This window comes from Suillus plorans (genome assembly GCF_016647745.1).
Source record: "Suillus plorans strain S12 chromosome Unknown HD556scaffold_8, whole genome shotgun sequence".
In the NCBI taxonomy this organism is placed as follows: Eukaryota; Fungi; Basidiomycota; class Agaricomycetes; order Boletales; family Suillaceae; genus Suillus; species Suillus plorans.
Window position 1 is genome coordinate 360251 of NW_024537392.1, and position 23407 is coordinate 383657.

At 48.1% G+C, this 23407-nt stretch overlaps 8 protein-coding genes across 8 annotated transcripts; 4 read left to right on the forward strand and 4 right to left on the reverse strand.

Annotated features, from left to right (window-relative positions):
- Positions 1-1737: 1737 nt before the first annotated feature.
- Positions 1738-2492, forward strand: HD556DRAFT_1438841 (uncharacterized protein; the record flags this gene model as incomplete). Its single annotated transcript, XM_041305886.1, has 3 exons — positions 1738-1817; positions 1947-2042; positions 2093-2492. 3 exons carry the CDS (start codon positions 1738-1740, stop codon positions 2490-2492), a joined length of 576 nt encoding a protein of 191 aa, XP_041164586.1.
- Positions 2493-2592: 100 nt separating this feature from the next.
- On the reverse strand, positions 2593-3362 carry HD556DRAFT_1304836 (uncharacterized protein; the record flags this gene model as incomplete). The annotated part of the gene is made up of 4 exons (XM_041299708.1): positions 2593-2719; positions 2775-3078; positions 3130-3237; positions 3287-3362. 4 exons carry the CDS (start codon positions 3360-3362, stop codon positions 2593-2595), a joined length of 615 nt encoding a protein of 204 aa, XP_041164587.1.
- Positions 3363-3643: 281 nt separating this feature from the next.
- HD556DRAFT_1430209 (uncharacterized protein) lies at positions 3644-7305 on the forward strand (the record flags this gene model as incomplete). Its single annotated transcript, XM_041304886.1, has 10 exons — positions 3644-4060; positions 4113-4325; positions 4374-4748; positions 4799-4992; positions 5043-5208; positions 5260-5408; positions 5465-6049; positions 6118-6234; positions 6286-6923; positions 6971-7305. 10 exons carry the CDS (start codon positions 3644-3646, stop codon positions 7303-7305), a joined length of 3189 nt encoding a protein of 1062 aa, XP_041164588.1.
- Positions 7306-12179: 4874 nt separating this feature from the next.
- Positions 12180-12371, reverse strand: HD556DRAFT_1229679 (uncharacterized protein; the record flags this gene model as incomplete). Its single annotated transcript, XM_041297296.1, has 1 exon — positions 12180-12371. A coding segment is annotated over one exon (192 nt), but the record flags the coding sequence as incomplete, so codon positions are not given.
- Positions 12372-13799: 1428 nt separating this feature from the next.
- HD556DRAFT_964196 (uncharacterized protein) lies at positions 13800-17562 on the reverse strand. Its single transcript, XM_041312143.1, has 12 exons — positions 17381-17562; positions 17108-17332; positions 17029-17053; positions 16865-16968; positions 16712-16791; positions 16626-16660; positions 16341-16575; positions 16170-16287; positions 15886-16119; positions 15709-15834; positions 15629-15653; positions 13800-15576 (listed from the first exon to the last, which is right to left on the reverse strand). Exons 1-12 carry the CDS (start codon positions 17492-17494, stop codon positions 14057-14059), a joined length of 2841 nt encoding a protein of 946 aa, XP_041164590.1. The 5' UTR covers positions 17495-17562; the 3' UTR covers positions 13800-14056.
- Positions 17563-17684: 122 nt separating this feature from the next.
- HD556DRAFT_1340242 (uncharacterized protein) lies at positions 17685-19607 on the forward strand. Its single transcript, XM_041302066.1, has 2 exons — positions 17685-18274; positions 18325-19607. The coding sequence occupies exons 1-2, from the start codon at positions 18070-18072 to the stop codon at positions 19350-19352; spliced, it is 1233 nt and encodes a 410-aa protein (XP_041164591.1). The 5' UTR covers positions 17685-18069; the 3' UTR covers positions 19353-19607.
- A 280-nt stretch (positions 19608-19887) lies between these two features.
- Positions 19888-21878, forward strand: HD556DRAFT_1438846 (Bestrophin, RFP-TM, chloride channel-domain-containing protein; the record flags this gene model as incomplete). The annotated part of the gene is made up of 15 exons (XM_041305887.1): positions 19888-19932; positions 19988-20020; positions 20070-20108; positions 20162-20287; positions 20345-20367; positions 20419-20424; positions 20472-20529; positions 20578-21071; positions 21122-21195; positions 21253-21274; positions 21323-21362; positions 21433-21598; positions 21648-21674; positions 21723-21756; positions 21806-21878. The coding sequence occupies 15 exons, from the start codon at positions 19888-19890 to the stop codon at positions 21876-21878; spliced, it is 1260 nt and encodes a 419-aa protein (XP_041164592.1).
- Positions 21806-22949, reverse strand: HD556DRAFT_1286466 (NdufV2, NADH dehydrogenase 24 kd subunit). The gene is made up of 6 exons (XM_041299341.1): positions 22869-22949; positions 22791-22820; positions 22512-22735; positions 22241-22451; positions 22060-22191; positions 21806-22008 (listed from the first exon to the last, which is right to left on the reverse strand). Exons 1-6 carry the CDS (start codon positions 22869-22871, stop codon positions 21967-21969), a joined length of 642 nt encoding a protein of 213 aa, XP_041164593.1. The 5' UTR covers positions 22872-22949; the 3' UTR covers positions 21806-21966.
- Positions 22950-23407: the final 458 nt, after the last annotated feature.

Sequence of the window (23407 nt, forward strand, 5' to 3'; positions counted from 1 at the left end):
TGTAGGAAGCGCCACCGAAGCAGACTCGGAAGCACTTGATCATCGAAGCAGGGCCTGGACCGGAAGGTAACAGTGCTTCAACCTAGTGAGTGTCGGTGCATACCAGTAGTTAGTTCGTATGATACTTACCTGTAAATATTCTGTGAGCGCCAGTGTTTGAACAATCATTCACTTACGGATCTGAGTCGGCTTGTGAGAGCGCTTGCTTATGTGAGGAATTAAAGTCAGTGATCGGTACATTGAATTGCAGTCAATACGGTCCTACCATGCTACTAGTATGCAGTGATATCTCCTCCAGACGTATCATCGCCCAAGGAATCGGTTGAGGTATGATGTGTCCTAGTAGCTCGGTCATGTCTGCTGCATGTTCAGCATCAAATTGTGAGTGAGCATAGTTCATTCTGAACCGGACAAACTTAACTTCAAACTCATTGCGGTCCTACCATGATTAGATCAGGATTCAGTAGTACTACTTTACAGGTAAAGCTATTAAGGTCTGACCTACATGTCCAACCTACTCCGGTGATGATTAACGACTACTCGTATCACAATAGTAAGTCACTGAATAACGACTCGGTGTAGAGACTCGTGCCTCGCATTGTGTGATATGGCACTTTCCACTAGGGAGTACACAGCACGACTTGCAGCATCACTCTGTGTGCTATCCACAGCTATTCCCTTACGAGGCGCAGCTTTCCCACGCAATGCGCAGCATGCACGCACGACTTCCCGCGCTTTACGATGTATACGCGCGCGCGCTTTCCCGCGCTTGAGCGCCCTATAGCGCCAGCCATCCAGAAGCATCCATCCACTGTCCACCAAGCTCTCTAGTGCGTATATTCCCATTTCTCTTATTTACATATCGTTCCACCTCTATTTTTACCATGGACCCTTACTTACATATATCTTTACATACCTACTCGGTAGCGCTTCGGCTCCGCATGACAGTGCTTAGGCGCCATATAAGCGCCAGCAGTACATATTATTAGACACTTTACTTTCCAACAAGAACTTTACCTCCCACTTACCACCCACTTACCACCTAGAGAATATAGTTGCAATCTATTCTTTGACACCTCGCGCTCGTATCTCTTGTTATTCATCTAATCACCACTTAAGCAAACTCACACTTACTCTCACTTGTCTCCGCTCACGCGCGCTTCCCGCGCCTCGCGCGCACCTGCGCGCTTTCTCGCGCTTCGCATTGGCCGACCAGTAGCGCCTACTTCTAGAACCTTGCTGCACTCGCTTCCCCTTTAGGGTCGAACGTACTTGTCTTCTCAAGAATAGCAGACTAGGCAACGCGCGACCTCACAACATTATAGATACAGTTTGGAGCATTCATTTGTTCCTCTCAGTATTGTTGTTTCTACATCGGCAAGGTCAGTTCACTCCACTTGAAACTTCAATATTGAATTGCGGATTAAGGTCCATCCAATAACGCTCCACTTGCGCTGCACTGGCAGTGATGATTTAGCAGGTGTGTGCACATTGTCTCACAATGAGTAGATGTGCTGATTATCATCCATGCCATGCACCGCACTTACAGTTCGTTTTATCTACAGCGTGTACTCAGCACATGCATGGGCCATCGACATTTGAACGGAGGCTCGTAATCTATACGGTCCGACGAACCAATGGAGGCTCTTAACTCAATACAGTCCGACGACGAATCGAAGCATCCGAAGCTCATCCTCTTTTTTCTCTCCTCCACACCAAACGACACCGTTGCTCGCTATGGCCCCCCCAACTAAATATAAAACCGACGCGGCCAAGCTTCAGGCTATGAGAGCCAAGCGTTCCCGGTACTACGCTAAGTAAGTATCGTCTATTTCGTTCAGCCTACGATGCCCTGATTACAGATGCAGGTGCCGTGAGGAGATCCTTGCAAAAAGAAGAGAGAAATATCACCTCAACAAAAACCGTTGAAAGGACGATGACGGCAGCGACAACAAGGGTGCGGGTGACAAGGGTGCGGGTGACAACTTGGATAAGGGCAACGACGGCAGTGACGAGTGTGCGAGCGATGCCGATGAATCAATGTATGTGCTGAATATTATTATTGTCGCTGTGTTTTTAATATAAATATCAGAGGGACATTAGCTGAATGTATTGCCGTGGTGAAGTATGCTAAAGATGACTTCATGGCGCACATCAAATCTCCGCAAAAATTCACCTTGGGCGTCTTTGCCGAATACACGAAGTCTATCCCAGATGCTCCCGGAACTCACGGGGATAGAGAGATTCTCAAGCGCGCGATGTCGAGCATCGAAGACTTCCTTGACAGGGCCAGTCAAGGACAAGACGGTATCCTCCAATTGTGCGGGGTTTGTGACGAGTGGCGTGCCGCAGAACAAGTGTGCACGAGCATGAGGGACACCATTGCTATGGTGGAAGATATTTATTGTCATGCGCTCAGCGATGGAGACGCCGAGTTAGCCGTAGTTCATTTACTCAAGGGATTCTTGTACCAGAACTACAACAAATTTTGAATAGGCTCGCGAGGCTTGCGCACTAATGTCACTTTGAATTGCATATTTCTTATTGAGATTCACGCTGCACTACTATGTAAAAGCTTCAGGTATACATTCGTTACGTCAACACCTCCATTTCGCCGCGGCCAATGGCCTCTTCCATCAGCTGAATTCCTTCGGCAACTGAGCGGACCTTCGAAAAAGACGCCCTGCTCACGCCAATGACATGGGACGAGGTCTGCTGCCTGTTGGCGGATCACAAATCAGCTGCCGTTAATCTAAATAACGCGAATCACTTACCAAGTAGAGAATACGCCAATACGGCGGCCACGGGTCACCCAGTAGAAGGGACCCGTAGCATCAGCCGCTGGCACATTGTAGTTCACAACAGGAGTCAACGCTGGGATGAGTGGAGCTGATGTCAAAGTGGTCGAAGGAGTCAACACTGGGATGAGTGGAGTTGATGCCGAAGTGGTCGAAACAGCACTGATAGCAGAAACGGCGGCGACCAGCGCGTTCTGGACCGCATCATGGATCTTGGACGTCACGTCAGATGCCTCCTGCCCAGTGATATTCATCTGGGCCAAGAGCGCAATGAGATTATCTGTGGAACATTAGTAAGAAGCAGAGCGTGCTTAGGAATATTGTTGCTTACCAGTGCCATTGTCACCAGTATCGTCAGCGATGGGCGCCGCAGGGAGGTTATCTATCCTGCTAGTAAGATCACCAGTACCGTCAGTGATGGGTGCCGCAGAGTGGTCATCTATCCTGCTAGTAAGTACCAGAGCGCGCTCGGAGATATCGCTGCTTACCAGTGCCATTACCATCATTACCATCAGCGATGAGCGCCGCAGGCACGGCAGCTATTATCGTGCTGGGGGAGATCATCATTGGGTGTAGTAAGTATGGGAGGAGAATTGATGTTGAAAAGGGAACTGACCTCGGGCTTTTTGTACAGGGAAAGCCATCCATATTGGGTGATGCAGTAGCCTTGGCCGCTGCAGTCGTAGTTCTTGCATTGCACTGGCAGTGAGTAAGTGAGTAGTTCGATGAGTTGGACTTCGATGAGTTGGACTTCGATGAGTTGCAAGCTTCTGTCATGCTAACATGTCACATTGTGTCACACCTTCTCATGCACAAGCCCATTGCCTGAGCCCATTGCCCGAGCGATGTTACCTGCTAGAAATTCTTCAAATGCAGGCTCCACCCGAATTGATGGTGTCACCGAGCGTGTCGCCCCAACCAGTCATCAAACTATCCAATGTGCCCCTTTAAATATCACCTTTCGACAAGTCAACAATCGAAAACGACCCAAGCTCAATCACTATGCACCACCTACCTCACAGTTGCGAGAGACGGTCCATACCGCCTTCAGGTTTTCAGGACGTCGAGATGGGAATATGCAGGTGTCTGCTGCCCATCTGATTTGTCGCCCGTCACCTTCGTCCACACAGCAGTCTTCCCAATTTGCAGGGCCTGAGGACGGAAGCACCGAGTTTGATTTTGCGATGATTGATGAACCTTCCATGGATGCTGGCGAAGACGGAACAATCACTCAAAGTCAGAAACACAAGCGCCCAGCTGGCGTGAGTTATCTTTATTTCTGTCGCATCATTCCTTACTCACTGTCTTCGTCAGGTCAATCCTCTGCATGTTTGGACAAAGGAACGTGATACATATCTCTCGGAGATCATTCGGTTGGATGGGCGCAGTGAAAATGCAAGGGATTCATGTGCAGGCTGTTGCACCAATCCTGCAGAATTCCGATGTCAGGATTGCGACGACATGCAACTGTACTGTGGTACATGCTTACTGGCAAATCATGCCCGGTCTCCCACCCATCGCATACAGGTATGTGATCTCTTACGAGAAAGATGAAATATATTGATTAATTTGCAGCAATGGAATGGTGTATTCTTCGAGAGCTCTTCCTTGAAGACGCTAGGCCTTCGAGTACAACTCGGGCATCCCATCGGTCAACCATGCATCCTCCCGCAGCCGGCGTTTAACAACGACTTTGTGCTTATAGACACGAACGGACTACACGAACTAGGACTGGACTTCTGCGGTTGTGAGACATCCGAGACACATGTTAAACAACTCCTCCGTCACGGATGGTTCCCTTCCACGCCAACTGACCCTAGGACAGCGGCCACGTTTCGACTTCTGCATTACTACCAAATCTTATCCTTCGAGTCGAAGGCATCAGCCTACGAATTCTACCATTCTCTTGTTCGACTCACGGATAATACAGGGATGATGAAACGCATGCCGGTACGCTTATATCTACCTTTGTTCCTTCAGTCTCTTACTGTCTACCTTAGGATCGCTATGACGGATTCATGCGGATGGTGCGTATGTGGCGCCATCTCACAATGCTGAAACGTTTCGGACGTGGGCACGATCCCAGTGGTGTAAATGGTACATCGCAGGGTGAATGCGTGGTGCTATGTCCAGCATGTCCGCAGCCAGGGAAGAATTTACCTGAGGGTTGGCAAACTGCTTCGAAAGCAAAACGGTGTGTTGCACCACAGATATTGATCCACTATGTAAGGCTGGTGTTTTTAGGTGGTTGTATGCAGTATTTTTAGCGATCGACGCAAATTTTCGATTGAAAAGACGGAACGTATCGAGCGATCACGCAGACCCAAGTCTTTCGAGAGGCTGGTCATACTTCGTCGAGGAGAAAGAGTACAAGGCCTTCCTGGCCGAACATCTCACTGAGACGCAGGAGGTATGTGACTGATTGGTTAATCAATTGACGTGTACTCACACTATCTTACAGAAAAGTACTTGTTCGAGCCATAACGCTGTCAACACGGCAGATACAAAGCAGTCGCAAGGGCTTGCTGCTACTGGCGTCGGCACAGTAGATTGTGCCCGTCATAATTTTAAACGGCCAAATGGTGTCGGCGATTTGCAGAAGGGGGAGAAGTAAGTCACGGTCTCGTTGCGTTTGTATTTACTATGTCTTATCATGCGCTTGACAGGTACATCAATATGGATTATTTATTCTTCTCGACTTTGCGTGGTACGCAGCTTGAAATGCTCAATGTGTCATACGATATTGCGTGCCAATGGCACAAAAAGCTCTGGGCCCGCATGAAGTCCTTTCCTCAATCCCATCGCTTGGACCATCTCACCAAGTATATACGCTTCTTCGTACCAAAATTCCACCTCCCCGCACATGTCTCAAAATGTCAGACAATCTTCTCGTTTAACTTCACGCGTTTCGTTGGCCGGACGGATGGTGAAGCCCCGGAGAGGGGCTGGTCGAATATCAACCCTGTGGCATCAAGTACGAAAGCGATGGGTCCTGGTTGTCGTCGTGACACGCTGGATGACCACTTTGGAGACTGGAACTGGAAAAAGACCGTCGGGTTGGGCACGTCTCTCCTGTACAAGATGAAGGATGCTCTAGCTGAGAAGGCTGCGCATGCACTCGCATTCGAGGAATTTGACGCTGTCATCACTCCCGAGCACCGCTCTGCGTGGTTAGAAGAAATGCAAGCTTGGGAAGATAATCTGAATGACACATCGATCTCTAATCCGCTCGAGGCCAAAGCCATGGGCGAGTATTTTCTGCTATTAAAGTGACCTTGGACTAATGATTTTGTCTAGCTATAACGCAAGCAGGAGTGAGGCTAAAGCTCGCGGAGCTGGAGGCCGAGGACCTTCAGCGAGGTATAGACTCCTCGTTGCACCCACAAATCTCGCCTAGTGTGCTTATTGCTTCAGGCATAGACCTGGAGCAGGAACAGTGAGCATTTGCCCTTTGACGGCCACAAACAAGGCTGACATACTTTCGAAGGCATCGTCTGGCCAATATCGCCGAGTCGATGGGTCAACATGCTACCGACACGCAGAAAGGCAGTCTCACGCAGATGCGGAACTCGCTTCGTCGTAGGATCGATATGTGGCGACGCACACAGGTCCTTTACCTCCCGGCCGTTCAAGGCCTTATTGATCAGGCAGCCGCACGTGAAGGCCACGAGAACGCCGAATGTATACACCTCTGGTTACCTTCAGAACTGAAAACCAAGCCGTGCGATCCACGCCTACGAGAGGACGAATGGGAATTGCGCTACGCGCAGGCTCACGATGCGCTAGAAGAATTGCGGCAGTGTCTACGCATTCACTGCTCCTTACTGACATTCAAAAGGGAATGGGTGCGCGGGCAAGGCGCAAACACGCGTGCTCAGAATGCCCTTGCCCGCATCCACCGAAGGCGTACGGCCTGCGTGAAACGTTATCGGTCAGCATGGATGGCGCTCAAGAGCCTAGCTACAATCATGAAGAAGACCGGTTGGCAGGGCAGGTTGCAGGAATTGGCCGACACTCACGTCAAGCCCCTTGTGGACCCATATGCTACTGGCGAAGGGAGACGTCATGTATCCTGGATCTGGATGATGGACGGCGTTGACCATGGCAATGAAGGTGACGACGATGGTAAGCACTCGTCGTGGTCTATATTTTGCGAACTAACATACTATAAGGTGTACGAATCGAGTGGTGCAAAACCCGTGCGAGGGCACTGCGGTGGTCAGAAGAGGTCGAATTACTCATGGAAGAGATGCGCAGGGTGCTGGAATTTTTTACCTGGCAGCAGGCGCGGTGGGAAGAACAGGGAAAGGCATGCGTTGGGGAGTGTGCCGCTGACATTGAAGGTTTGCGAGCTTATGCTGCCCGACAGGCTAACATCCGTCGCAGGCTTGCAGACCATTTTCGGGTGCTGTGGGCACCCTTTCTTTCGCTGGAAGGTCCCATTGACCTGCCACCTCAGTTGGCCGAACATTCGTTACCGGACCTCATGATTCCCGACATTCTCTAACCTACTTCTGCGCTGTACCTGATCGATGTACCTGATATTCAATCCATCACCGGCTGTTATTTGACATTCGAAGTGAATTAAGTTGCCGAAGACTCGACTGGAAAATTGACCGAAATACAAATGACCGAGCTGCAAAGTAATTGACCGAGCTATATATACTGTAGGACTGCTAACTAGCATGTTGTAATGCATCACAAGAAGGCTAAGTAGCATAGTTGATGCATCACCTCTGACTTGTAGTTAGCAGACTTGATGCATTATAGCTACAGGGACTGGTGAGCCGTATCCATGAGGTTCCTTGCACAGTGTTGAAAGATTGGTTCGACACCTATCTGAGGAGCCTCAAGTTCGACCATGAAAACATAGATACACAAGTTTTTCTCAATGCCAACATCGAAATGGACACGATGTAGGGAATGATTCTTGGCTAGCCTTGCAGAGACTGTTTTACCTAGTAGTATGTTTGCACCTTAGCTTACATAATCAAGTTACCTTTTCACCAGTTTCACTATGAGTCTGAGTATTCAGCAAGTTTCTATCATATTTCCTCTTCACTGAGCCTTGAGCCTGGTCCAGAAACCCTTTAGGGTCAAATAGCAGCTAGGTTCTGCAAGACCCAACACATTGTTCAGTATACACCATCTGAATTGTTGTACCCACAATGATCTTCTCTGTCCCAGACCTGACCATGACCTTCACTGCTGGACTCCCTCATAAATAGTGATGGACAGGTCCGGTTCAGTCTGGTTCTCTAGGAAATTCAGAGAACCGTGGACCGGACCATCGGTTCAGTTCTCTCAGTAAGCAGAACCATGGACCGGACCATCGGTTTGGTCCGATAATGGTCCGGTTCCGGTTCAGCAAGGGTTTGAACCGAGAACCGGACCCAAAAAATGTCAAACTTCATATACATATCTTAAGTACAAATGTTCTGTCCCATAGTCTTGTATGTAAGTTGATTTCTGTCTCGACTCGATGTTTCATATAACTCATGCATGTTTAGGGCCATTTGGCTCGCGTTCTTGGCCACTATTGCTATGTCCATTTGACTCTCGACAGCGCCTCGAAAACTTGCTATTCAGCCCGATTGTTTTTGCATTGCTATACTAGGTCTTGTACTGCTACGAGCATTGAGTAAATCTTCAACCCCCGCGAGCTTCCTAACATCCGCTTGTTCAAGTCAAGGAATTCGGGCAAGTATTCGTTTGAAATGTCTATTAAGGTGCGTGGTCTACTTAGCATCATCTATTCACTGCAAATGACATGTTTTAGTGCTGATGTCAGTGCCCAGTCAGGTCCGCGTCCACTATGTAGGGAGTAGGTGAGGTTGACCTAGAGGTGGTGAGTCTTTCTACCCTTTTTGTCTGATTTGCTAACCCACTGAACATTAGTATATCTAGTACGAATGCTGTCGTTATACACCACAATTCCGCACTCGCTCACACATCCCTCGAACATGACCTTCGCCTCCAATGATCCCAGTTACTGGCTGTATATCGATTTGGATATTTTTGTCAGCTATTTGACAGGTTTGTCCCATCAAGAGGTCTGGATCCAACATTGACTTGCCATTTCGCAGTTGCCACCGGCGTTGTGGTGGTATACGATTGGGGTGAGCAGGACAGTGTTCGAAAATTGCTGATTTTCTTGTCATTGTCATCGACGATGAGCACAGCCGTGTTACATAATATGCACTCCGCACTGCGCCTGGCCCATGTAAGTCTGGAGATCGAAAATTTTGTACCATCCCTTATTACTTGACAATCGGTTTGAACCAGGTTCGAGAATTCTGCAAGTCCTCGAACTGTGGACTGGACTGACGGTTCGGTTCCCCCTATTGCCCGAACTTTGAACCGGACTTTGGTCAGGTTCGAAACGGTTCGGGTTCGAACTGTGGTTCAGGACTGGACCTGGCCATCACTACTCATAAACCCCTAGAGGAGGTCATACCTGTTCTCGCAGAGACTGCATGGTCACAGGACACAGAATTGCTCACCACCAAGTTCAGGAAATAAGTTGCTGCCAACCCAGATATCTCGATGGTTATAATGTTTCTCATGCATGAGTCAAGCAAATATCGCTCACCAGAACCCTCCTCAATGACATCAAAAACACTCTGTATGGGAAATGTAGAGAGTTGAGACGAGCGGGGGACACGCGAGACGCTAAACGATGATGATAATCTCAGTATCTTTGATAGAACTCTGTGTGCTACGTGACAAGTACCTAAACAATGATGATACTAAGTCTTTTGTGAGTTCGTCGTAAGGTAGATAGAATCAGATATACGTACATCTCAGTATCTTTGATAGAACTGAGATGTCATGTCGTTCGTACTCGAACCTTTATACTAGCGTGCATAGGAACGGAAAATTTCAGTATCATAGGAATATAGTGGAATATAACGAAAAAGATATCGGCCGACGTCATATGCGTCACTCGCTCGACTCGCTAGTATGTTGCGCTCGCCTATACTCATTCCTCTTCTTGATCGGCCGTTTCGGATCCCAACAGGAAAAACATCAGCTCATTTGCTCCAATCTTTCCTCGCATTGCAACCTGCTGATTTCAAATTGACTGATCCCATTGTCGTGGCAGACCACACCTGGCCGAGTCTCCAGTCTGTTGAGATTTGGGTCTGGGTGCGTGGTGATAGCCCCATTGACATCAACCAGGAACCTCATCTCTGGGGAATGCACAGCTTATGGTGTAAGTATCTCTCTCGATCATTTCCTCGGTTACTAACCTGTCCTCTGGCTCTACAGACATTATTTCCTGACTCACACATGTCCAGTGTCACTGTCATATCCCACATTCTGGACCCGGACCAATCATGCAATCATCTCCGGACTTCCGGACTTCCGGATCTGGTCAGCTCCTATCTTCTGTGCCTTTTCCCTTTGGTATTTCCCTTATCAGTTAGTATGCTTTATTTTCCGTCCCTTATTCATTTCCATCTTCATTTTACTAAGTTCCGATAGACTAGTGATAGTTGTCCCACATGTTCTGTCCATAGCCTTGCATAGCCTCGCACTGCACTGACTGTTTCTCCGTTATGTCCTCAGTAGTATATAAACCCTGTACAGTCTCTGTAGTTCCTTAGTTCAAATATTATCTTAGGCTCTGCTCATTCCCTCCTCTGTCTGACTTGAGTTTCTCCTCTTGTCGTCCTCCAATAGTCTTAGGATCGACTCCTATAGACTTAACACCTCTGCCTCTACCTTTGGTAGTCCTCTGCTGTTTCCTTTCTAGTTCGGACTTCATCCGGATTAGCCTCATCACTCATTCCCGAACGTCCGCCGGAATTCCTGCACATCAGACATCGGACTCCAGACATCGTCTGACAACCTTCAGACATTGTTTGACAGCCTATGGAAGTTAGGGGCATGTACTCGGGTAAGGGGCGCAGCGCACGAGCTGAAGCCAAGCCCTTCAGATTTGACCCTTGAGCACATTCTTAACAGTCACAGCTATGATCAACAAGGGTCTCACATTGGTGAAACAATGTCTGGGTAGCCTCTGCAAGCAGGTGGACCCTCACTACGACACAACACAGTTGTTACACTCTGGTATCCCTTTCCCTTTTGCATGGCAAAGCTTATGGACTAAGATAGAAACAGCATCAGGAGTCACAGCCCATAGCCGCTATCTAGCATGGTACCAGAAATCAATGGAGGCTTCAAGTGCTCAGATGTGAGCCTACTGCTTGTATCATCATGTTATGTGGCCGCTGTTCAGTAGTATATACTATATACTACAGGTGTATTCATTTATCGTCTTCGAGCTCCGTTTCTGCTGATCCTCACTTTTCCTCTGCTACTTGTGAACAGCATGCAATGAATTGATTATTGTCCTTGCTATCATCGGCACCCTTTTGTTAGTAAAGTTATGACTCAGTACGTTCTGGTGAGATGAGGCAGGCCCATGGAAGTCGAGCTTGGCCAGACTGCTCATTGACAAGGAGGCTGATTGTGGGCCAGTCAGTGCATACTCAACATCAGTCTGGGTACTCCTGCAGTGGGTGTGTAAGTCAGTGTACGACTTGCGAGTGCAAAGGGGTGTGGAGACTGCTGGAGGATATACGAGCGCTAAAGAGTTAGATAGTTATCAGCGAACATTTGGACAATAGGGAATGTGATGATTTTGAGACATTTAGACGAGATTTATAGATATATCAATGAGTGCGAGAGCGAGACTTCGTGACTGGATGTGATTGCCTGTCAGTATGGACTGTACATGGGCTACTTATACTTTTAGAATAGTAAGGGTCCTTATTGATGGCTAGGCCGAAATTAAATGCGAAAAACGGAGTCCGAAGGTAGAATTGTCGCTTCCGAGAAGGTAGAGTAGATATAACGCGAAAGAGTACGAAAAATGAGCGAGCGGAGGTATGAATGGATATGGTTTGACAGGATAACGAGAGTGCGCATAGGTTTTGACAGTTTTCGGCGGTTCGGCTGCGAGCAGGATAACGGAGACGAGAATAATAAAGGGTCGAGTATACGGGGCATTGATGGGGAACAAGGATGGGATGAAGACGAGGTCCATGCTGAAGATTTTGATGGTGATGGTAGAGGTGAGCGTTACTTCGGCTATTTCCGGCGTCAACCGCTCGGTAATCCCTACAGGTGTAAACTAGCATATGAGCGTGTTCAGACAGAGTGTACACCAGGCAAGTATAGCACCATTCGTTTCAAGCGAGTCGTCCTTCTTGTTCGTATGTGGTCTGTGTCACGCTGTCGCTTGACCCTCACAAGCAAGACAAACACTTCATGAACTCCGATTTGCAAACAGTACTTGAACAACAGAAAACCCCTTGCTGGCAAGGTGCGGGTAGTTACAGTACATGTCGATGACCATCAAGATACACGAAATTAATGCTTCAAGAATCTGGAGTTCGGTGGAAATAGTGATTTTGGAAACGTCTTGGAAGAAACATTGCGGTCGTGTGTCTCGAGAGCCTTCCTCAGATTATCTTGAAGTTGCTCGCTGGACTTGATAAAGTCCTCCCAGTGACGTGTCATAGTCGCGCGGTGCTTAGAATAACTTTCCTCCAGAACTATGAACGAGGTGTATTGTGTTGCACTGGTCGATCATAGCGGAATGAACTCTGGTCAGCAACCTATGTCTGGAATGAATCACTGACTATGCATCTGCCAACGCGTGTAAGTCTTCAGCTGCGTCACGCAGGAGCTCCTCCCTCCCAGCGCGGGCTTCTTTGTTGACGCTTTTGAACTTGTTCGCGATGCCCTTCACTATAACCTAAGCAGAAGTCAGGCAATGAGTATGTCAAGTCACAAAGTCAGGAGCTTTACAGTCTGGATGTCATTCAGTACCTGCAAAATAAATAAATAATGTAGCAAAAACCGAGCAGGTTTTCCTCACATCCACTATGTCCTGGATATCATTACCCTCATCGGACTTGATGTTACGGCGACTGTTCTCCCTTGGCGACTTCTTTGCACGTTGTTCTTGGAAACTTTGAACTAGTAAAAAAAGCGCGTCAGACGTTCCAAAACGCCACGCATCCCTGTACTAACCAGGCATTTGTTTGACTGGGTGGGCACTCGTTTTCAGAGCGAGAGGGGACAGCGAATATGGTAACCCATCATTTTCAAATCGTACCCGATTGGAGGACGGCTTCCGCACAGGATATGACGATTCAAACTCGTCATCAGAAACAAGTGAGACGACACGGTCCAGAATTGGTCCCTTGGGCGGGCGGGTGTTGGTTCCGGAAATACCGTTTCTAAACGCACCATGGTTGTTAGATCGAATACTAGACTTCAAATATGTCACGGTGGGGATCTGGACAGCGTCATCGGAATTGGGCCGGGTCACCAGTGGTGACGCAAACGAAACGACCGATTGCCTCCGACGAACCGGAACGGAAGGTGAGGGCCTCACATCACGAGGCTCAGCCGAAGAACTTTCGGCATCGTTTGTTCTGATGGGAGCGGGGGAAATATTCAACGCTGCGAGTTGCTCTCGTCGTTCTTCGTTATGAGAGGGAATAGGCAAGACGGAAGGATCTTGGGATATGACGACATCCATGGCAACATCGGCAGAAGGCTTTGAGACCCCGATACATGTTCCATGTCCATCTTGACGTCCGGTGACGTGTAAGGCAACTGGAACTGCAATAAAGCTCTCTGCGGGATGTGGGCCTTTACTCGGGAGTATTCCGGCATCCTTGGACACGCCACGGTCCTTTGCTGAGTTGTGGCAATCTTTTACTGGAGTTGGGTCCATTGTGAGGTCGATACAAACAGGGGGTTTACGTGGGGTCAACTGTAACGGAGGGGGATCTGAGGAGGCAGGCTGCAAAACACTCAGCTAACATAATATCACAAAAAGCGTGACATACAAGAATAGGGTCCTCGCTCCCTTTCAATGATACTGAATAGTCAATAAAATCGCCGAAGAACGCTTCATCCATATCTCCCGATGCGACATCCTGGATTGGCTCTAGTGGATCCTCATCTAGGGGGCTGACCCCCAAAGGCTTCACTTCCTCGGCCGGGGCGTGTTGTGCAACGAATATCGGGTCCTCCCAAGGTGCCCTCTTTGGTTTGGGAGTATGAGCACGCTCTGGAGTTGATGGTTTCTTTTCGGTTATCTGAAATGATAGTTTTTGGGGCGTTAGTGACACCTTGGTTAGTACCACTGCATTAGTGTCTCCAGTCTTGGTCCTGGTGCTCGCGCCCGTCCGGTCCATGTCCATCTTGTATGCAATAAGGGGAGTGGATGATCAAAGGAAGAAGCGACAAACCTTATTGGCTTGCTCTCTTGATGCCGACTCTGGCTTAAGGGACACGGAGGGAGTGTTGGTTGCATCGTTATGAAGGGGTTCTACTTTCGTAATTTGATCAACTGATTCTGGTGCAGCGACTATCCCGGTGCCAGCTTCTGAGGGCTGGAGTTTCGGGTTGATCTCTTCGGGCGACTCGAATTCAGGCTTCCTGCGTCGCATAACGCCCGCGCGGGTTTGTTTGCCAGAAATCGGAGTTGGAACCTTCTTCGGGGCCGGTTTGGAAGCCCTGACTGGCTTCGCTCGCGCGTTCGTCTTCCCTCTCAAAGTTGCTCCAGGAACTTCGTCAAAGTCTACGTTCTCTGGTGGAATAGGTGACAGTGCCTTCCCTTTCTTTCCGTACTTCCTGGGAGCCTTCGCGATAGTTATCGATATCGTTGACGGTTCGAAAGGGTCAGGAAGTATACTTGCTGCACGCTTGATAGGGATGTCGCCAGTGTTACGGGCCTTCTTCTTGGGTGGATGATCGTCCTCTGGAACCTTGGGTGCTCTCGTGGAGGAATTTGCGTCATCCCGTTTGCGTCGAGTGCCTGCCAGCTTCGCTGGTATATTGGCTAAATCTGCGAGTTTTGAAGGGAGCACACGCCTCATAGTTTCTTTACCTGTCGCCAGATTCTTCATAGGTGAAGTTAGTATGATTCCGTGTGCAGTCAGTTCCGCGTCGGGTATAGCCTTGCATGGTGGTACAACAGAAGCATCTTGCAAGAAGGCATCGTCGTCGAGATGTGTTCTGGCGACATTATTGGTTGGTCCTGGGTGACTGGTCTCTTTGTTGGATAGTGTACTCGGCCTTTTGACTTCCAGGGGAACGTTTTCTGGATCTGTATCGATAGTGCTAGGCGACTGCAGGGTGGAAGAACATTTGCCATCGATGCGGCGTGTCTTGCTAAGTTCTGTCGTTGCCGTCTTTACGTTAATGTCTGGCTTAGCTGGTGAAACTGTCGCCCTCTGAGCGGCCTTGGGCGTGGCTCGTATCTCTTCTTCGTCGGATTCCACAATTAACCTTCGCTTGGCGATGCGTTTGGTCGGAGGCGCTGGTTGAAAACTGATGCTTTTTGCGCTAAGACTGTGAGCTGGTGTGGCTTTGACAATTTGTGCTGGATGGACTATGAGGCGAACGTCGGCGACAGGTTTGAGAAGTTCGTCGTCAGATATTTCGGGGAGCTCGTCATCGCTTTCGCCAAACACGGAGACGTGTACTGCACTAATGGGATCGTCTTTTGCAGGACTTTTGCGAGGCGGAGTAATTGGAAGAGGCGCAACTTTTTTCGCGGACTTGGATACAGGCCGGGGTCTGGGGACAATCTTTTGGGCACGCTCAGCGCTGGCGTCATTTTTGAACTCCTGAACCTCAGGCTGGTTAGCCGGAATTCGGGGTAGCGCCTGCTGCGCCGACATGGATTCTTGCTCAGAGTGGGCAGTGATAGATCGTGCATCATCCGGGAAGTTGGTTTCGTACACTGTCGGCTCTGAAGTCAAATATTGATATAGAACTGAACCTAGGGACTTCACCATTTTGAACATGTTTAACTTTATCCTGCAACGTGCAGAATTATTAGTACGAGGGTTGAGAATTAGATTAACATAACAACCTCATACTGTGACCCTTGTGGTGAGGGTGAAGAGTCGCCCGAAAGTCTGATGCTATGTGCGAGACCAACACTTCTCCGTTTTTTAGCTTGTTGTTGGGGATTTTCACCTATGAAACTGAGCTTGACCTATTTGAAGCTGTTAGTGAAATTGTTCATCTATGGCCTCCTTGCACTCACTATACCACGCCTCCGTAAAGCCTCCATGAGCCTGCTTAAATCCTCCCGTTGAATTTCGAATTTTAAGTAAAGCTTTTGACCTGCCGGGATGTCAAACGACACGTCTTCAATACTTGGTGGAGTTGTTAAATCGACATGAACAATGACTTTGCCATGCGGTGGCGCCTTTGACACGTCGATCGTGACGGAGCGTATATGACCATAGGAGATCTTCAAGCTGTCGCAGACATCATCCTGGGAACAATAGTCAGCGAGGCCCACGACAGCATGATAAATACAATCACCTGCTCAACAACGTTGGCAAGGAAATATTCTCTATCCAAGTGCAAGCGGTCAAATGCAGTCGGTTGAGGATAACATTTGCCGCATACTTCGACTTCATCCAAGGCAAATGATTGAGGGCTGATCCAATGAGTGGATTAGTCTGGTCTGCATTACCGAACCGAAAAACTCACAAGGTGATATCGCTCCTGGCCAAAGTATCCATGATCTTCATTACCGTATCCTCCCAGTGCGAGCTGCTAATGTATTGGAGGGTGTTGACTAGTTCTGAACTACAGCTGAAGTGCTTCTCGGAACCAAAAAGGTTGTTGATGAACTCTGTCCGTTTCACTGTCCCTTTCTCTGTTTGGTTCGTTATTGGGATCAACCATCCCACTATATCTAGAAGGGCTTCGATTACAAGGTAGTCTAAGTAGAGTCAGATAAACATCCTACAAGAACGCTTCATGCAGACTTACCCTTGGACTGTGAGATGGCTATGCCAATAAGCGACCTAAGAACTATCTGAGATCATGATCAAATTAAAAAAATGCGACGACTTTACCCTCCAAGAACAGCATGATCCCGCAGCCTCCGTTGATTGCCTGGATGTCTGCTAAGCGTTCCATGTAACAGAGAATATGCCTATCAATAGAGTCGTCATAGATTACATGATAAATGAGCGCATATATGCTGCTATCAAGTGGGAAGCACTCACCGTTCTTTGTGTTCGTGGTAAAAGTGTTAAGGAGGAGTCCTGATAGAAGAAGAGCGTGCATATAGTCGGATAAAACGCTAATGCAATGGTTTCCTTGGTCATATCTGCCAAATTTAGGGCTTAGGCAGATACTTAGAAGAAAGGAATTCCAAATCTAATCGCACCATCACCGTGTTTATCAAGAAAATCCTATATTTAATCCCGATAAGTCTGGTCATAATACTGCAAGAAGTGAGATCATACCAGGACACCTGATAAAAGCGCAACTGCAACGTCATTCCACCAGGCGCTTAGTTGAAGATTTTGAGTATTCAGGGCATTTCTCAGTTTTTCATCGACTACTTTTCGAAGTACAGCAGAGGAAAGCTGGAGCGCAGGTCCGGGAACGGCAGCATACAAGGGAACTAGAGGTCGACGAAGGATAGAACGAAGTTTTGATATTGATTGTGAGGAAGGAGACGACGATTTCTGAAATAATTTTAAGCGCCTGTTTTCGATATGAGGTTTATCGCTCACCAAGAGAATAAGGTACGAAGTAAACTGGCTGACAACATCGCCGACGCGCTTGTCGATTCCGCTTTGCTTGACGGCAGCTTTGAGCACCTCTGTAGCCTTGTCAAGTTCCGTCATTCACACAAGAGTAGTTTGGAGTAATATGAGCACAGGTGTTATCCTTGGTCTGTCGCCCTCGCGTGGGTTCACAGTGGGAGACGCAGAGCCGCATTAAGCACTTCACGCGTCAAGATATTGATTATCACGTGATAATTTTGTCTTTCCATCATGTGATTGTCGCGGAGTTTAAATTTGATTGTCGCGCAGACGTATTTCAAGCCAACTGCCAACGAAATTCCAGGTTGACCCCCTTCTTGTGCGCCTTCTTGTAATACTTATTGTGTGCACGCCGCACTCCTGCGCTACCTAAAACCTGGAATTCAACCGGAACAATCAATGGAATCTATCAAGGGGGAAGTCGCACCACTGTTACTCCTGCCCGAGTCATGGGAGGTACCTGTTGTCCCCGCCGCTCTCGGTGTCAAGACGAAATTGTCGAACGTCAAACTAAAGCAATCTCGGTATGATGATATATGGAGTGAGGACGTGCACGCTGCATTCATGGAAGGTAGGGAGCGCATCCGTCACCGAAATTGACGTTCTTGTAGAATCGTAGCTGAGAGTATGTTCAAGCTATTGCCATCTACCCGCCAATGGGTAAGCGGCGACTCAGATACGTACGTATATTAAAGGAAGATCAAGATGAAACCGCGGAGTCGTCCCACCTCGTCAAGTCGTTCGGTCGGTGTCAACTCATTCAGTCGTACATTCTGGAGAAGACCGGCAAGAACCGTACTCGAAAGCAAGTATCAAGTCATCTTCAACGACTGAAGAAAAAGTACAAGAGCGATCCAACCAGTCTGTTATCTCAGTGTCGGTATGCTTTCCTACTGAATTGCACCTCGCAGAACGCGTATTGTTCTTGGAGATCTCGCAGCTAATTGAGGAGCATTCTGACCGAGAAGAGCCGGCGCTATCTTCTGCGGGAATCCAAACAGATACTACCCCGCCTCTGTCTTTGTTCTCCGATCAGGCTTCACCTTTCAGTGGTATCGTCCGGGATGGGCTCAAAGAACAAAAGCGAGGTGCCACGTCTGCTAATTCTGCCAACGAATCCTATTTCACATACTATCACGCCGACAACAGACGCCATTTGTTTGGTGAACAAGAGAAGGTATCCAACGCCTCGATGGTTCCTCAGGTCGGACCGACTTTGCCGATGGGGATTCCAACAGAAAATTCAGTCAGCTCTGATTCTGAATTCTCGCTGTCTTTGAGACGACTCGGCAACAAGCTGGCCCCACTCAGCCGGCAATTGGAAGGGCCCACCACCGTCTACTCTTCCGAAGCTCATTGCTCCCCTGCATGTGTTGTCACTCACGATGGTTCCAATCTTACCATGATGGACTTTCCCTGCAACTATCCACTGACTCCAGTAGACCAACTCCTCCACACTCCTTTGCAGCCTCCGCAGATCACGCGTCTCGAAAAACGACGGGTTGTTCCGGCGAACGTCGATGGATGCTGGGGCTGGCCGGTCAATGCCCATACAACTGGCTCACCTCCGGACTCAGATTCGTATACACCCCATGCGCACACTGCAGAACTTTTGCTCTCACTCTCCGATAATAGTGGCGAGCCTTCCTTCAACATGAACTTTATGAGCGACTTTCACCCGGAGCGCGAGGACCGGCACCACGCTCGGCGGCTGTCCTACTCTCATGCCTACAATGCTTCCTCCTCGTACGCTCAGGACCTGTTTTCACAAGGATTTCTGCACGTTCTACCGACACACCCTCGATTTCTTCCTGACCTGTGCGCACATGCGGATGAAACACTTGCGACACCTCTTATCAAGCCTATTCCCCTATATCCCACTGCGTATACACATTCAGAAGATGACACATCGGATCTGTCACCCGTCCCCACTTTGTAACGCACCTGCAGTTTTTATTTGTTTTCTTCGTCACTATTTTTACGATCACCCAAACGTGTCATAGCATAACTCGCAAACATCTCATCGACACATTAATACCCGACAGATTAATATCGCACTCCTGTTCTAGTACTGTTTTATCACCCTTCGGACAGCTTGTGGGCAATAGTAAATAGTTATAGACATGTCAGCCTCAACTGGACGATTCATTGGATTATTATTATCGACGCAGCGTAAAATATTTGACACTTCAACTAAACGTTGCAAGCTGCCGAGGAGAGTTGGTTTAACGAACTTGAAGCCGACGTAGTTGTTGCATATAACTTTTGATCCTCAATTTAGTAAGCTTTGACGCCCGCAGACCTGGTGCCTTTATATTTATATGTAGACTGAGGGATTTGCTGGCTTGATATGATGTATTAATACGGTAATGCGGGCCTTTTTAGTATATGTCGCACGTGCACAAGACCGTCGGGCTCCAACTCAACTCTCGCGGTGTCTGCCACAGTATTTGGACCATCTGCCAGTAGACAGCATGGAGTCCCACCAGAGTTCGAAGTTCACCTTGGCAACCTTCAAGGTAAGATTTCAAAATGATCATCCGTCTTTGTCCGTTGTAACCAATTAGATGATAGTCCCCAAGGATCAAAAGGAAGTACCTACGCAAGGTTATTTGAAATTTCGCTCCTCCGCTTCTCTTTGGCTGACGTCGTGCAGTACTCGTGGCTCCCAGATGTATTGCGATTAAAAGGCAGCGTACGTGTTGTTTGGCAGGAGAAAACGCAGTGACTAACATGCTCATCATATAGATCATCAGTCGTATAATTGGTCCAGTTTTGACTGTCACCATATTTGCTGCGTTGGTTGCCTATGCGTGGTCCAAAGGGAAGAGAGTGGTCTTGACAAATTCGGTCGTGCCACTGTTGTCTGTGGTGGTAAGTACTAGCGAATGTTGCCAACCCATGAATATGCTGACATGTCACAATCCCCAGGTTGGTTTGATTCTCGTATTCAGGTGAGTTATATGCATAGTCCACGACGTTGACCAGCTTACAGCTCTCTACAGAAATGGGTGAGTAAAGCATGAAGTTACCAAGGACAGTATTTGATCTTGCCTAGCACTTCATACGACCGTTTCTGGGAAGGTCGAAAGTGCTTCTCGTCCATCACGTCTAACGTAGGGATGAATAATCGCCTGTATTCAGTTTCATTGAGTCTTCTCTAGGTCCGCAACTTGTCCCGTATGATATGGATTCATGTCTCGTTACCTCCTGCCGAAGATCATCCCGCCCACGTTCTCGGAAAAACACCGACGTCTGCACTTACCACCGCTCAACTCAAGCGTCAGAAGATAGAAGTCCTGCAATTTTGCGTCGCTTTTGCATGTGCTGTCAAGCACTACCTCCGCAATGAAGATGGGCCTGATTACGATGATTATACTGGCATTCTTCCCGCATCTTTCACGCGAATCCACGACCTTGGTTATACCACAGCTCAAGGCAGATCCTCTCCTAAGTCCTATGATGCTACTTCATCAGCTTCGGATAGTGCACCCAACAACCCTGATGCCACTAAGAGAGTTCGTCGGAAGCGCAGCAAGAAAATTCTCGTTGGCCATGCCACCGCGTCAGCTTCGACTACCCCGCTGCTTTCGAATTCTCATCAAACTGTCGAGTTCCACCCCTACGCTGATCGAATGTCTATCCCATTTCCCCTCCTGTTCGTAATAAAACTTAATACGCCACACCACAACTGACCAGTAACAACAGTATCGCTCATGAACTGTCTAGTGCCATCTTCAGGTTTAAGCGGGAAGGTTTGCTTGAAACTGTTGGTCCGGCAGGTAAGATACTCTGACATGATTCTTAATCTTGACGCTTAATGTTGTACTGATACTCAGGTATGAATGCCATGAGTGGGTTGTAAGTCAGATGTGTTAGTCCACTGAAAACTATCTCATCTTTCTCCAGGGTGCAGTCAATGGTTGACCAAATGACTTCGATGGAGAGGGTGGCGAATACCCCTATACCCGCGCCTTGCGAGTTCAATCTTTATTGGCATCTCCAACAATTACTGATAGCGCTCAGATGGAATCCATTTAAAGCAATGTGTAACTTTATACCTGTTTGCCCTGCCATTGACCCTCGTCAATGACCTCGGCTGGAGCACAATTCCCATCGTTACTGTAGTAGCCTTTACATTAATGGGCATCGAGGGTATCGCAGATGAGATCGAGATGCCTTTTGGTAAGTGTTCTGCACGGACAAACAATTATGTTGCTGAAAACAGCATTAGGATATGACGCGCATGACTTGCCTCTTGGTGCGTTTCGGTGCAATTCAGCGTCTTTTATTATTAACTTGCGTACAGACACTTACTGTAACGACTTGAGAGAGGAGATTGAGTAAGTTCCATGTCTTGATCTCATGTTCCGACTACCACTTCTTGGGCAGGTTTATGATCGAAAGGCTTCCGGAGGGTGGACACGGCGCACATGGTTATGACGACGGAGAGGGCGACGACTAAACATCTCGAGTAATTTTGAACAGTGATAGGACTTCACACTTTATTTCTTTTTTCAAATCATTACCATCAAAGATAGTTCTAGGAATATCTAGCTAAACTCCGGTGTGCAGAACTCTCCTGGTCCATAGGGCTAGTAACAAATATTCAATGACATGATATTGTCTGTACGAAGCGAACTTACTTTCGATGTGAGCGAGGTAAGTCCAGCAGAGTTTTCGCTTGTCTTTCGCCCACTTTGTGGTCCCGGTTTCGGTTTTTGGCCCCTTGCGAAAGCCTCCAGGACTTTCTTTGTGGTTACCGGTGTCAGATCCTCCTGGACTCAGTTCAGCTCACGTCTTGCTAGGAGTGGAAAGGCGACGAACGTAGAAATCATCATTCACGACCATCATAGGTGCATTACTGCAAGCACCTTGGCATTCAACTTCAACAACTGTGAATTTACCATCGTCTGTCGTGGCTCCTGGTGTTATTCCACCCAGTTGACTGCAAACCGTGTTCAAAATCTCCGTGGAACCACTCAGCATACATGGTGTGGTGGTACAGACTTGCACGAAATTCTCCCCAATTGGTTCACTGCGCCAATACAGTGGTCAGTAGAGCAGACCTCTGACTAGTGCCGCGTGGTTGACGCACCGGTTGAACATGGTATAGAAGGTCGCGACCTCGTACACCCGCATTGGGGGCATTCCGAGCAGCTTTGCGACATAGTTCATAACGCTGATGCTCGTCCATCCCTTGTTCTGCCGTTGCCCGAGGTCAAGGAGAGGAATGACCGCAGCCTTCTTATATTGCGGAGGATATCTAGAGATGATCTCTTCGGCCCTCTTCACGTTGTCTGCTGTGAACGCGAAGGGTATCTGCTCAGAGAAGTATTTTGAGTAAGTATAAAGGTCGCCAACATGGAACACATACCTTTGGGTTGTTGTACTCCGTGTCGCGGTGCTGTCCGCATTTAATAACTTTTCAGTTCAAAATAGAAGATTCACTTACCATGAACAATGCATCTGATCGGCGCGCGCACGAGTTCGAAAAGGCCCTCCCAAAAACTGAAGGAGTTGAAGTTGCTGAACGCCTCAATAAAGTGGTTGCAAGCATTGTCCACCAGCGAGCGGAAGTGTGATGAGGTTTGTCGGAACAGTAGGATGAGAGACCTGAAATTCACACGATCTGGACTGGATACGGCATATTGCCTCCTATGTATACTTTAGACCAATCATGATCCTGCGAATACAAGTTCACACATGATTTCCCGGAGGTGCAGAATGAGCAGCTGCAATTCAGTGTCGTCTATCACACATACATTAAGGTCAGAAAAACAGTGGTTGGGGTGGGACCGAGTACTAGCTCTGTTCGAACGCTGGCGAGTGTCCTGCTGGGTACGCGAGAAAACTCGACAAGCGACTCCTGATTGAATGACCATCATGAATATTGAGATACGAAGCTACTAGTGGTAGGAGAGGGTATTCGTGTACGGGTATTCAAATATATTAAAGAACGTGATGATGAATTATATTAATCCTGGGAGTGGA